General features: G+C 38.7%; 1 protein-coding gene and 1 pseudogene across 1 annotated transcript; one reads left to right on the forward strand and one right to left on the reverse strand.

Moving 5' to 3' along the window:
* The first annotated feature begins 5,009 nt into the window (after positions 1-5,009).
* On the forward strand, positions 5,010-7,182 carry LOC122010484 (annotated as a pseudogene).
* A 1,854-nt stretch (positions 7,183-9,036) lies between these two features.
* LOC122008134 lies at positions 9,037-13,628 on the reverse strand. Its single transcript, XM_042563737.1, has 5 exons — positions 13,356-13,628; positions 12,488-12,549; positions 10,295-12,412; positions 9,854-9,962; positions 9,037-9,728 (listed from the first exon to the last, which is right to left on the reverse strand). The coding sequence occupies exons 1-5, from the start codon at positions 13,474-13,476 to the stop codon at positions 9,118-9,120; spliced, it is 3,021 nt and encodes a 1,006-aa protein (XP_042419671.1). The 5' UTR covers positions 13,477-13,628; the 3' UTR covers positions 9,037-9,117.
* Positions 13,629-15,035: the final 1,407 nt, after the last annotated feature.

Genomic DNA, 15,035 nt, shown 5'->3' on the forward strand with positions numbered 1-15,035 from the left:
CCGGAAACGTCAAGTGCTAAGCAAAAGTCCAGTTGATCTGGAGGATCGCACTGGCAGCAGGTAAATCTCCTGAGTGGAGTAGGTGAGGACGCGTTCCCCGTAGAGGGAACAGAAGGCGTCGGGTCGACCTAGGATTTCCAGACGGAAATCCGAAGTCAGACCCGGACAATCTGGAGACTGTCATTACTCTGTTATCATATTTTCTATTGTATTGTGCTAACTTTGGTGTTGCAGGATATTGTTTGGGACTAACATGTCTTGCAGGTACAAAATAATGAAGTTTTCCCTCGGATGAACAGTGTCTGAGGCGCCTCCATGGAGCTTGGAGGCGCCTCGGGTGCAAAACCTGAGCTGGCTGTGAAGCAAGCTTAGAGGCCCCCTGAAGGAAGCCAAGGCGCCTTGGACAGCTTGATGAAGGCGCCTTGGAGAGGTTGGAGGCGCCTTAAACCTGATAAGGTTCGACCAGTTTAGCACTTATCTCCGCGGCTGACTCGGCTCATTCAAGGCGCCTTGGTGAACAGTAGAAGACGCCTTGAACACCCTTTATAAGGGATCTAGACCAGCAGCTCAGGACATCAAGTTCCAGGCTTTCCTTCTTCGACGTGCTGCTAACAAGATCATTCCGAAGTACTGCTGCGACATTCCGACGACCCGGAGCTCCGTAACTTGTGATTTCAATACTGTTGTCGGTATAATCGTAGTTCTTTCTATTGTACTTATTTGCAATACTTGTACTCTATTCGAAATTATAATTGTTGCCCACGGAAAGCGAACAAGGATCGCGGGACTTCGAGTAGGAGTCGCCTTAGGCTCAGAACGAAGTAATTCCTTGTGTCTCTGTGTTTCTTTATTTTATTTTCGCTTATTCCGCTGCACGTTTTCACTCCGATAGTTTTGCGATCCGAAAAATGAAATAGCCGCGAGCGCTATTCACCCCCCCCCCCCCTCTAGTGCTTTCTCGATCCAACAACCAGGACTTCTCCTTTCCTAACCTCCAGTTAGGACTAGTCATTTAGTAGACTTCTCTGATGTCTATCCTTCGGTTATGACTTACCCTTGCTAGTTATCTAATCCTAACTAGACTTCTCTCTTACAAACATCAAGTCCTGTTTGGATTCAACCCTTAATTAAACTGACCACACACTTATGTACATTGTCAAACATCGAAACCCTAGAGGTCAACATCAACTCCTTTAACTTCGATCCTTGTATTATTTTCCACATATAGCCATTTGTTACCAGCTACTACCCGACGGTACTTCACGTATATAGCTCGATCGTGAGCTACGTAGTTCGTTGCTCCTGAATCTATAATCCACAAAGGATAAAAATCAGCTAACAACACTAAACTAGCAACATAATGCTCATGAAAAGAAGTTAAACATGGATCTACCTTTTTTGACTCAGTACAACCCCGAGTAAAGTGGCCCTTCTTGCCACAATTACAGCAAGTCATCTTGCTTTTAGGCTTCTTTCTATACTTATTTCCTTTCTTCTTGATTGGGGCCTTGCCTAGCACCATCACTAGCTTCTTTTCCCTTTCCTTTTCTATTCTTAAACCATCTTTTTCTTATTTTAGGATCCAGAACTTTCAGCTACAAAAGTTTAACCAGATATCCTTGTGAATTCTATTCTCTCTGCCCCCAGTTCAACTAACGTGAGACATTAGTGAAAATCTTGATACTTTCACTATAAGTCAGATTCTATTTCATTATTTTCTAAGAATCAAGAAGGGAATAGATAACTACTTGAACTTGTTGTTCATTAGTCAACTCATGACCAACAATTTTTAGCTCTCAAATTATATTAGCCATTTTCCTCATATATTGAGAAATGGTTTTTGTAGCTGTTAAACTTTATTGTCAACTTACGAAGCTTACTTAAACTAACTCCACTGTACTTCTTTCTAAGGGCTACCTAGGCAGCATGAGCTGATGGAAATGACTCATACTTATAGACCAAGTTATCTACCATTGAACTAATCAATATTTCTTTAGCAGTGGAGTCCTTTTTCTTCCATGCCTTATAAGCATTAAGATCACGTTTATGCTATGACGTAGAACCATCGACAAGTTCTTCCATAAACTAATGAATAGTCTCTAGAACTTCTTGTTCCTAAAAAAAAAGTATATTCATTAAATTGAATTTGTTAACACATAACATAACTTTTTATAAAATAACTCTATTCGTACATAACAATAGAATTATTACACGACTAAAAAATAAAATAGACTAATACTGTTAGTACATAATGAGTGTAATAATAATGGAACTCTAATAAACTAGATAAACAACACCACTCCCATTATGACAAACACCAATGCAATGGTCAACTCAATCCCTTTCATCCTAGGCTCATTTAGGGCAATCTCAGATAGACCAACTTTAAGATTTTCCATTTGGTCTAAAATCGAACTTTCTTTAGAATCATCCTTAGATTCTTCAAGATCTTTTTTTGGATCCTCATATGGTTTTTCAGAATCCTTCTCAGATTCTTTAGAATCCTCCTTTGGATAGTTATGGTGAAGTAGCTCTACACACAATTCTACATATGAGATGCGTCATTCAAAGCACCCTCATATATGGTGTGCAACCACCTTTGGACATCCGGACAATGATTGAGTCAAAGTCCAGATCCTATAATTATCCAAGATTGAAAACTTTTCCTGTTCAAGTTTCCAGAACAATCGATCAAGTCGTCCAATATGTCCTCTGACACCATAAACTAGGTCGTACTCGATCTCCTGAATCTTGTCTTGTAGCTCATTTCGTTACACATCGCGACACGTCATCGTGCATATCATCCGTGACATCTGGAATTAAAAAATAATAATGTCAGTACAAAACTGACAAACCAGTAATAAAACTGATTTATTTCAATTCACACATATGCATAGAAAAATATACAAAATCTGTAAGAAAATAAGAAAAACTAATTTTTCTTTATTTGAGGAGCTTCAGTGGACTAACACACTGATCTAGTCGATTGAGAATCTTGATCCTAATCTTGGTTCATTGTCCACGTTAAAAATAATCTAATTGGACAAAGATATCTTACCTATGTTGTTCTTGTTAATACCTATGCCCATTTAACCAAATGGGGTCAATCTCATACTTTTTGATCAAACTCAGATCTATTTGATCAAATCAATGCACATTGGATTAAGTCTAACCTATCAGAATAAATTTAATCCATTTGATCCAATAGAACAAATCTGATTATGTGATCAAATCTAGTCCAAGCCCAATTAATTGCCCAGCCAGGTTTGATTAGACCAATCTGATGTAGCCCATTTAAGTTCAACAATCAATCATGAACCGTGAATTAATTGAACTTATTTTCTAATTAATTACCACACGCATTAAAAAGATAGACTAATTCTACTGTATGTGTTGCCATTAATTTCAATATGCATGAGTTTCAAACGTTTTTTTTTTTTTTTCATGCATTAATAAACCTTAGTTTAATGCAAAAAAAAACTTTTTCTTTCTGCCGAAACTTACATACGAAACCTACTGCTTCGGTACGAAACCTAATGCCGCTTTTCTTTTATCTATGGGTAACACCCATGCCATCATCACCTCCAACTCCTTTCGCCCGTCAAAATTGGAGGACTAACCTCCTAAACGTCCTTCGGCCAGAAATGGAGACAAACTTCGTGCGTATCGGGGTTCGACGATGACCGTAGATCATGACTGTACCTAGTGATGGACCTGGCAATGGTGGAACTCGACAGAGACTCTGTCGGTGATTCCTCCGGTGATGAACATGTGCAATCACAATAGATTATTCTCATGCATTTAGAACCTAAGATGCCCTGATGTCATTATTATTTTGAAATGCATGATATATACAGTATAAAGCCTGTAAAAACTTACAGTGATCTTTCACAAATCTTCTTCCTTGTTGTCGAAAGGACAATCATGATATGAAATCAAAAAGCCCTCCTTGGTTCACAAATAAAATCCTTGTCTGCCGTTCTTCTTTTCTTTCTGTATTTCTCTCTTGCTTTTCTCTTTCTCGATCCTCAATCCCCAAGGATAAATGAGTTGAATGCTTATATAATGGGAATCTATCAAGGGTAGTATGATAATTTGCTCTCAATTAAATGTGAGCAATGTGCGCACCATGGGCACCTCCTCGTTTACATGTTCCCATTACCAACAAAGTAAACCCTAAGTTGAATATCAGAGTGGCCCTGAGATCCGTTCCTCGCCCAATTTAACCTTCTTTTGGAGTGTCTTTTTAAGACCTTTCATTCTCTTCGACGATCTTTGAAGAGAAGTGGACATTAGTCCATTCGTTGATCGGTAACTTGACTATCTACAGTATTTGACTGAAACATTATTAATAACACTTCAAAATGAAAATCTTAGGTAGGATTTTCTTTGTCCTACATAATTTCTGTATTTGTAGTCACGCATTGCCTTTCAAGTGCTGCATGAAAATTATGTCATTTTTTTTTTTGGAAAAAATAAAATATTTCAACGAGAGTTAGATGAAACGGCATGATGACATAGATGGAGTGGCAGCTGGGGAAGCAGTTAACCACAAGTCCCAGATTAGACACGGAACAACTAACATTGGAAATCCAGGTCACCTGTAGATCTCTGCAGTGTTGCTTTTGCCCTTTTCCTCTGCCCAGTTCTGTTTCTTGGTTCGTTTCTCTCTAACTCCATCCTTTTGGTCTTGGCTGGCTCCTTTGAGAATACTCTCCCGATATATAGGATTCTAGAGGATTGGAGAGACATGGTGTTTGGAGGAAGCCAAACGCTCCATGCACCCTCTTTGAACTATTCTCCTCAATTTCCTTGCATCACTAAATCGTGAAACAAAGGTAGAAGACTGAAGTTTTCTTATGATCAAAGTAGAGGTGATATAAGATCCTTATGTCCATTCCTTTTGTTCATATTTTTTTTTCTCTTTGTAGGTATTTATCGTATGCTGCATTGTCTGAGACTATAGAGTTTGAGGAAGAGCAGTGAATTACAATTCATCTGGGAGAAAAATGTTCTCTCCACCACCAGATAATTCCTCATCTTCCTTTGGCGATTCATCATCCTCGTTGTCAGCTCCACCACCACCACCATCGTCACTAAATTCTCCACCTCCGTCTAATAGCAACTCCTCACTGCCGCCGCCACCACCACCACCCTTATTGTCTCCTCCACCTCCTTCAACCTCTAAGGAATTAACACCGCCATCTAAGTTAGATGATGATGATGAGTCTTCTTCACCACCGCCACCGCCACATAAGTTTTCATTGTCACCCCCCAAGGAATTAACTCTTCCTTCCAATCATGATGGTGAATCAAATCACTCTCAAGACCACCAATTTGATGTGAATATGCCGGTTCTTATAGGAATTGTGGCTGGAGTGGGACTCTTTTTTGTGCTAATGGTCATCATATGCATTTGTTGTTGCAAGAAGAAGAAGCGCCATAATCCAATTCACCACTATACAGAAGGTTCAACATATAATGGTAACTGAAGCGTGCAGATAGTTGATCGAGATTCATTCTTATTCTTGCTTTCCTTAATTACAGACATAATTTGCTTATCTATGCTTGTAGACAGCGGCGGTTTTTACAGCAGTGGGCTGCCACAGAATTGGCGCGATGAAAACAAAGGTGTAGATTATGCTGTGAAGGTTCCACTCCCACCGCCTCGAGGTTTGTCAGATGGAGTTGGGTGGCAGCCACCTTCTACCATAATGAGCACCGGTGATGCAAACTCAGCGTATTCAGGGCCACATGCCCCTTCCCTTCCTCCCCCTTCTCCTGCCATTGCACTCGGCTTCAACAAAAGCACATTCAGCTATGAGGAGCTTGCAGCTGCCACCAATGGCTTCTCCCATGCTAATCTACTAGGACAGGGAGGATTTGGATATGTGCATAAAGGAGTCCTACCTAACGGGAAGGAGATCGCGGTGAAGCAACTCAAGTCAGGGAGTGGGCAAGGAGAGAGGGAGTTCCAGGCAGAGGTTGAGATCATTAGCCGCGTACATCATCGCCACCTTGTTTCTCTAGTTGGCTACTGCAGTGCTGGTTCACAAAGGTTGCTAGTGTATGAATTCGTTCCTAACAATAATCTCGAATACCACCTCTACGGTGAGCACTCACTTGCAAAATCATTTGTTGAACGAGATGCTTATTGCCGTGGTGCTGTTCATTTTTCTGCATCTATTGTAGGAAAAGGGATTCCTGTGATGAATTGGTCCACAAGGCTCAGAATTGCTTTAGGCTCAGCAAAAGGCCTTGCCTACTTGCATGAGGATTGTGAGTGATTTGATAATGCTTCTCGTCGATTTAAATTATACTACTTTTTAATTTGTCTGGTCGAATTTCTCGGCAAGGCCATCCTCGAATTATTCATCGTGATATCAAGGCTGCCAACATTCTCCTAGACTTCAAATTTGAAGCCATGGTGAGTATTTTTGACTTGTTCATCCATTGTAGCCTAGATAACTGACTGATGAAACGTATTCAGGTTGCAGATTTTGGGTTGGCGAAGCTTTCATCTGACAATTACACTCACGTATCAACACGCGTTATGGGAACCCTTGGGTGAGCAAGATGTTTCGAAAGCGATCTTCAATCGAGCAAATTCCAAATAGCATTATTTTTCATTTCTTTCTTCTCCCCAGGTATCTTGCTCCAGAGTATGCGTCAAGCGGGAAGCTAACGGAGAAATCTGACGTCTTCTCATTCGGAGTGATGCTTCTTGAGTTGATAACCGGTAGAAGACCAGTTGACAGCTCGCACTTCGTGGAAGATAGCTTGGTTGATCGGGTCAGTACGTTCATTAAATTAAACTCTCTCGTTTCGCATGACTGACAACAGTAGGTTTGGCGAAACAGGCTCGTCCTATTCTGTCCCGAGCTTTGGCCGATGGAAACTATGATGAGTTAGCTGACCCCCGTTTAGATGGTAAATTTCATCCCACGGAGATGGCGCGCATGGTGGCAGCTGCCGCTGCCAGTGTTCGTCATTCCGCGAAGAGACGACCGAAAATGAGTCAGATTGTGCGAGCTCTGGAAGGAGATGTATCGCTCGAGGACTTGAACGACGGAGTGAGGCCTGGGCAGAGCATGCTGCTCAGGTCCTGACTATGAATCAAGCTTCTACCTGCGCCCCAAATGTGAACCACAACATCAGAAGAGTTGTAGTCGCAAGCCCTGAAAGCAGCGGCGAACATAGTGGACCGATCAAAGAAAACCAGCTCCTTCATTCTGCATCAAGAAGTGAAGATTTCTGTCCCCAAAGACAGGATCCCATCCGCATCTCTGAGGCGAGTTAATTAGTTTATTGCTTCTACGGGCTGTTCTTTGAGACAGGCATGGCGTATGTAACTTCTCGTTTGAATTTATTTATTCATGGAATTCATTCGTCCGTTAGGACTAGGGACTACTGTATTTTGTACAATTTTTTTTTTGAAATCAAGTTTAATTTGAATTGAATGGCCACTGCGCTAATTTTTACAAAGTTTATACGCTTGCTACACCGTTACTATATCTAAATTTTAAAATAAATGACTCACTTTATTAAATTTAAAGAATCATTTTACATCAATTATCTTAAAATTTACATCATCCTTAATTTTTTATTATTTTCTTCTCTTTCTTATATTTTTTATTATTATCTTTATGAAATAAGTGGGAGAAGAGAGATTGAAAATATTAAGTGGAAGGAAAGAGATTAAAAATAAATATTATTTTATTTTTAGAGTAGATGTTTCATTCCCTAAACCACTATTCATCAAATCTAAATTTAGAGAATGAATAGGATAACTGATGCAAACATTTTTTAGCTATCCTATCCAAAATTTAGAATAAAATTTTTAGATAGGGTAGCTAATATGGATGTTCTAAGGAAGTAAAAGCATTCATATATCTTATTCAAATATTTTACTTTAAATTTTGGATAGGTAGCTAAAAAACTTTTATACCCTAAATTTTGGAAACGAATTTCAATCTCTAAATATTATAAAGGAGAGAGAAGAAATAGGGAAGTTGATATATGGTGTATTGAAAAATAGATATTAAAATTTAATAAAATAACTTTTTAAACTTAAATTATGCATTTTCGATTGGAAAGCTGTTGTGGATGCTCTAAACTAGAAAACTGAGTAGCCACCATATGAGGATATTTACGTTGGCTTAGCAGGAATCAATCTTGGCCCATTTTTGTAAATTTATGTGATCAACTCGGCTATACCTAGTGGCATGGCCACTGCATCAATTATAATAAAAGGTTATTGTGTTTATCTCAGGCGTTCCATACAGTTCGCCCCTAAGTTTAGGGATGAGCAATCAGTTAAATCAAATCGACCGAATCGATTAAACCGAAAATTGAATTGATTAAACTTTTTCTGAATCAACCGAACCGACTAAACTTTTTTAAAAAATTGAATTGACCGAACCGATAAAACATTGATTAATTTGGTTTTCAACCGAAATATCCGATTTTTTTGGTTTGGTTTAGTTTGGTTCGATTCCGATTTGATTTGATTTGGCTTGATTAGGTTTGGTTTCGGTTTGATTAAGTTCAACTCATAATATTAGTTCGGTTTGGTTCCAGTTTGATTTGATTTGATTCAACTCATAATATCGATTAAATCGGTTTAATTGAAATTTGATTTTCAAAATCGAAATGGAACTGATTAATTTGATATTTTTAGGAAAAAATAAAATTTTAAATTAACCGAACTTTTAACTTCATTTAATTCAATTCAGTTTAATTGAATTTTTACTCCATCCTATATAATTATAGGAAGAGGATAAATTATATATTAATTTATAATCGACAATTAATAAATTAGATGGTGGGAATTTTTTTTTCTACAAGTGTCCCGAGAATTAAACAGACCCTTCTTGGATCATGACTCGGGACTGCGCTGTGCTTGGTCACAGATATGATGACCCTTTTACTTGTCACCAATATATCATCATGGCTATGCCTTTTTGTTATCGCTTCATATGTCTAATTTACTACCATTTGATGGTTAACACTTTTTCTAATAGATGTACACCAGCAGTAAATATTATATTGAAAACATGTGTCTTCGATATACCTAACTATTTATGAAACTTGCCCCCACATATTACAGACTTGTACCTACTTAACCTTTGTGGTTGTACTAATTAACTCTCTAGCTAACTCACTAATAAGTCCACTCAGTACATGCTTTTCTAAATCCCTTGTAATTTCATCTTTTTGGAGAGATGCAGCTATGATGCTGCTCCAACCAATGTCCCACATGCAGTTGATATCTGGCTTTCTGTTCTCAATGTCTCTCTTAAGAAGCAGATACTGAAATTCTGCGTTGTCATCACTAACTGTACTTTCGTTTGAAAATTTAAGACTCTCAAAATCGTTATTCAGCCCCTTCACTAGTGCATCAATATTAACATCTCCAGGTGAATAAAGAGGTTCCATGGCTCGAACGTTCCCTCTTCTCCCTTTCCTTCTTAATAACTCGTATCCACAGTCTAAAAGAACCTTATTTTCCTCATTCTGGCAAGCCTTGTTGCTGGTTTGAAGAACAACACCTGGAATTGTGATTTTGAGGAATGCCTGTGCCATGTCGAGGAAATGCTGATCGTTTACCAGAAGTTGCTTGAGGAGATTTTCATCCTTGGTTAGCAAACCTGGTCCATTTGCTTCACATATTTCCTGCTTCTGCCACTTTGAGTAGTTGCAATTGTTATGCTTGTTTTCAGTAGCGCCTGCTAAGGGATATTGTGAAGTTATTAAAATCTCCTCCTTCTTTTCTTGTAAATATGCTTACATACTTGAATAAATTAGATGTTTGTTAGACTGATATGTTTGTCAAAAGTGATATCTGATTTACCTTCTTGTTCCTCTTCTTCTAAATTGGATAGTCGTGGCTCTGTGTCTAAACTGAGTGAAACTTTTTGATTCTGTGATGCCACAGAATCTTCTTTAATCATATCATTAACCTGTGAAAAAGATATGAGAGCTAGCAGAACAATAAATAACATTTAATGCTAAGTGCTTCATTATGGGCCATAAGCATGATGTAGTCTCGTTTTTCATTCTAACATCACTTATTCACAGTGATTGAGCCAGGTCCAATGTTATATTCTTTCTCAATGATCATGTTTCTAATGCTCGTAAAAAACATCTAACGTTTGAAAATTTTCAAGTGTTAAACTGATTTCTTAGCGTATAGACAAATAATTAAAAAATAACAATTATGTATTTTCAGTTATCTTTGATGCAGATCAACTTAATTCCGTATACTAATTGGATAAAGGAAAGGATAACTTACATGTTCTTCTTCAACTGATATATCCTGTAGTATGTTTTTGTCTCCACCAGAATCTACTGGAGAATCAACTGAAAGCAAGTTCGATGCAGGTTTCCGTTCGTGATGTTGCTTTGAATCTGTCTCATGCAAGCTAACTGTGTGTACTTGATTTTTACTGGTTCTTTCTTTCCATCTCTTCTCCAGATCATTTAAGAAAGATGATTGAATTTTCTTACTCGGCGTTTCAATATCTGCAAAATTGTCTCCTAAGAAGACTCTCTGGCTTTTATCTCTGTAAGCCTTCACATTTGCTGCGTCTACCTTCTTTGCTGTTGGCAGTGATTTCTCTCTCTCAATTACTGGATTTTTTTGTAAGGAATTCATATTATCTGAGTTCTCATGTGTTGCAGTTCTATTTAATTCCCTGTAGTCAGATACTCTATTCACTATATTTTGCATCTCTTGTTTGCTGCTCTTTAGATGTTCTTTTGGTTGCTTTACATGCTCTTCATACCCTCCACGCCTAACTTTTGCTACGGAAGTTGCATCATCCACTTTAAGTTTGCTTAGTTTTAATGCAGATCTCTTTGATCTCCGTTCATCCTTTGTTGCTGTTGCGACCTTTACGTTGCTGTTACTCTCATGCTCTTTTCCTTCATTTTCAGAAACTGCATGTTTGGGTTTCACCATGTGGGTTATTAATTGGTGTGACTGCAGGGTTTTTATCTTGCTGCTTGCTAGACTAGACCGATCTCCCTCAGTCATCTTCTGTTTCAAAAGTTTATCCTTTTTCCCAAATATGTCATAGCGACTCCAGGACAACATTTTATGCTTGCTCTTTTCCAGGTCCTTTTCTAGTTTGGGGCTCATATCCTGATCAATCGTTTTGCTTCTCTGTTCTGTTCTTCCTACCTTCTCTTTTGTTTGGGCTGCTGGATTATAAGTCTTTGAAAATATTTGACTATGGCTCTTTTGTGCATAATCTTTTGATGTGCTCGTGCTCTGAATCTCCTTGTGAATTTTGGCCATGGTATCTCCAATGAGCTTTTCGTCTAAACATTTGTTCCCTTCATAACTTGGCATTAAGAGTGTTTGAGAAACCACCTTTCTCCCTGCTGCTGCGTCTGCTGTTATGATCTGTTTCGTACAGGCCAGGTCTTTTCCTCCAACTTTCTTCCCCTCAGCCTTTGAACTTGGAAATTCTTCAAGTCCCATTAGTTTAGCAACTACACTTGGCATTCTTACATTGCCACTTCCTTGCTTACGATCCAACTTCTGAATGTGATTTGAAGTTGAGTGTTTGCCTTTACTGGTTGAGGAGGTCTGGCGTTCAGTATTGTGGTCTTCATTGCAACCATTGCTTGGGAAAACAGGACTAGAACTCAGAGACCGTCTGTGTGCAGGAATTGTCATGGATGCAAGTGATGAGCTCTCATCATAATCTGTTGTGTTCATACCTTTTCTGATAAAAGATGGGGACAGCTCTCTCTTCCCTTGATTCATGGTATCATAATTTGCATTGAAGAAATGATCGATGGACCCATCAAAAGAAATCCTATTTTTGGAATGTGTATTCTTCCTATTTACTTTGTTTCTGGAGGATTCATCTTCTCCCTTGTCCTTTAACAATTTAATTTGCCTCCCTTGAGAGCCAACCATGAAATCTGAAGCTTCTTGTAGAGTGACAAGCATTTTCAGTGACTCCTCCAGATCCATGGCTCCTTTCAGAAGCTCCCTTCCGATTTTGATCGAATCCTTGTCAAAGTGTGAGCTGCCGGAACATGTTTCGAGGACTCTATTCAACTTCTGAACGCCTTCTGATATTTCATTGATTTGCAAGTTGGACAAGAATGGATAGTGACTGGAATGAATCTTCATATTGTTCAGCAAGTGTTCTCTGTACATTATAGGACCACTGTGGGTGATAAACTCATTGCCCAGTTTTGCTATGTAGTGAAGTTTCCCACTGTTACTCAGCACAAATGCTAGCGCCATTGATACATCGATAGAATTCTGAATGTTTCTGTTTCTTCCAACAGGAACAATATCGCGGGAAGTTAATTCTGAGACAGCTGCTTTGTTATGTTTGCTGGTGAGCCATATTTCTTTGGCTTCAGCACTGATCGAATTTCTGCTATTCTGCAGATCCCAACAAAAACAAAGTTAAAGTGGTCTGCATAGCTCAAGAAGTAGAGTTATGCTCAAAGAACTCACATAGTTTATCGTTGCTTCTCTTGTTCTCTGGTCGGTGAGCCTGAAGGAGTTTCCTTGGTATTCTGCAAACGAATTACAACCAGATGATCTATTTCAATAAGAAATATTATTTTCTGACCAGTTATACAAGCACGATCATCTTTGTTATTGTTATTTTTCTTTGTTATACAAGCAGATGAAGAGCAGGTTTCTATTCAAGTTGGCTCATGCCCCTTCCATAAGAAACTACAGGCCCGGTAGACTTTCATTTTTGCTGTGCTTTCTTCTCATGTAGGAGATTTCATAATCATGCTGGTTATTGAAGGGATTATTCAAATCAATCCATTTTTCTTCTGGGTAAATTTGAGGAATGGAAAAAATGCTTACATGAAATTAAAGGGACTGAAATTACACATTTTAACTGTCTGAGCATTCATAGCAGAAATAGTAGGGAGCTAAGCATTGATCCTGACATACTTAAGGATCGTAAATATGTGAATAACTATCTTACCTATAACTCTTATGTATTGTGAAAGGAACAAGTTACTTTATATGGCAACATATCTTGTTTAGTTAATTGATCTTCTAAATCTTGTGAATTTTTGCAAATTAATCTCGAACAATAATACTATTCCATACCACTAAATTAAGCATCAAAGAATTTGCAGTAAAGATTAATATCACATTATCCAAGGGAAGAACTATTAAAATGAGTTTCTATGATTTTCATAATAAATATCTATGATTTGATACTATATATGCTGTAGTTAGGTAGTATGCTGATAGCATAAAGACAAGTTGTTTAAAAAAAATGAGGTATTGTCAATTCTTCATCGAATCAATCACGCTCAATTTCATTTTCTTATCAAATTACAGAAGTTAAGCATACCAGGAGGAGGAGGAGGAGGATGAGTTGATTTTTGGCCTGGGGAAGTGCTGTATCCCAACTTCTCCTTCCTCAATCTCAAATCACTCAGCAGTTTCTGTGTGAAGTCCGATTGCTTCGCCATCTATATATCAAACAGCCAATGCATGCGCTCTTACTCAGTTACTCTAAAACGTTGCACTACTTAAAGGAGTTCTAAGCGTTCGCCAACTTACGAACTATAATGGAGTTCAGTTCAGAGTCGAGGCGCAAGGATGGCTATTTGTTTCCAATTGTGCAGGTAGGTGAATGCACTTCGTGCCCTCAGGTCAAGTGTCCATTTCATGGGAAAAGGAGTGGGCCTGGTTCTCGTTCTGGAAGTTTGTCTTGAACGCTAGATTTTGCAGTTGTTGCCGTCGCAGGAAGGTCTCAGACTTCTCTCCATTCTAAGCAAAGCAAAAGGTCTGCTCCCGAGACTTCTTCGCCAAGCTTCCACACGCAACGAAGCACACTTACGAAATCCTTGGAGCGCCCATCCTTGTGGATCCTTTAATGCATCAATTTGAAAAGCCTGAGCTGGTTGGAGTTGGAATTGGAATTGGAATTGGGTCACGTTTTTCTTGGATTCGAGCCGAAGGTTTTTGAGCAGCGTGAGCTCATTTAGGGTGGGAAGTCGTGGTAAAGGTGGCGCGTCTCATGATCCTTCTCAGCTAGAGCCACTTTAATTAGCGATAGAAGAAAAGGAAGAAAAAGGCTATGGATTTAGCTCACTGAGAATTCAGCGTGAAGGGCTCATCTCAACCACTTTGTGATGAACCACCAAGTTGATGGATTTGATCCTTGTTTGAAATGAACTCGGCATTTTAGAGGAGTTTGAGGTGACATAGTAAACATGATAGAGACTGACGAGTGCAGTTTAACTAGCGTGAAATGGAAATTTGGGGATACATTTTTTAAGAAAGTTTTTTTTCCCAAGCTCTCTCCAGAGTCAAGTGCGAGGACTTTGCGTCAATGGTGCCCATGTATATTGTTCCTCTTTGAGACGGCCAAAATCATCAACGAGCTGTCTTCGATATAAATCATATTGACACATTCGCCGAATAATGAGAGAAGGACGTCTGTCTGCAATGCCTGTGAGGTTGGAGAAAGAGCCCTCTCGGAAAGGTGCGGTGCGATGAGATATGAGATCTTATCGTATGAAATTTTGAAATTTTGAGATCTAAATTCGATGCATTAGAATATATCTTTCCTTATAATTTGATCATTTATATTAATGATTAATAGTCATCTGTAATTTATCTCTCCCATATTACCTAAGGACGGATTAACGAGGATGCTGGATGAGTGAATGACCTTTATCCACATGTGAGGCTGGAGAAAGAGAGAAAGAGAATTAAAATGGAGGTCGAGAGACGTCCTGATTTAGTCACTTCGATGTTTAAATAAGTTTCTGATTGGGAAGGTGGAGAAGACTAACAATAAACGAGAAGTGCTAATGGTTTGTGAGTATGTGTGCGTGTGTATGTGCCTTTATCCACGAAAGTGGGCTTCTTTTATATTCACAATGCGAAAAAAAAGAAATTATATCTCTCCAGGTATTAATTAATAAGATATCACACTTCGGTAGAGAAAATATTACATCATCGTATTAGAAAGTTATGTCGCCCAGTTTTTGAATTTTGAACTGTAGAAGATCGCGCATTA

This window comes from Zingiber officinale, chromosome 8A (assembly GCF_018446385.1).
Source record: "Zingiber officinale cultivar Zhangliang chromosome 8A, Zo_v1.1, whole genome shotgun sequence".
NCBI lineage: Eukaryota > Viridiplantae > Streptophyta > Magnoliopsida > Zingiberales > Zingiberaceae > Zingiber > Zingiber officinale.

Coding starts and splice junctions, on each gene's coding strand:
- LOC122008134 (XM_042563737.1), bottom strand. CDS start 13,476: ATGGCGAAGCAATCGGACTTCACACAGAAACTGCTGAGTGATTTGAGA. Junction 12,550..13,355: donor TCCTCCTCCTCCTCCTCCTG/GTATGCTTAACT, acceptor ATTCGTTTGCAG/AATACCAAGGAAACTCCTTC. Junction 12,413..12,487: donor GAGAAGCAACGATAAACTAT/GTGAGTTCTTTG, acceptor TGGGATCTGCAG/AATAGCAGAAATTCGATCAG.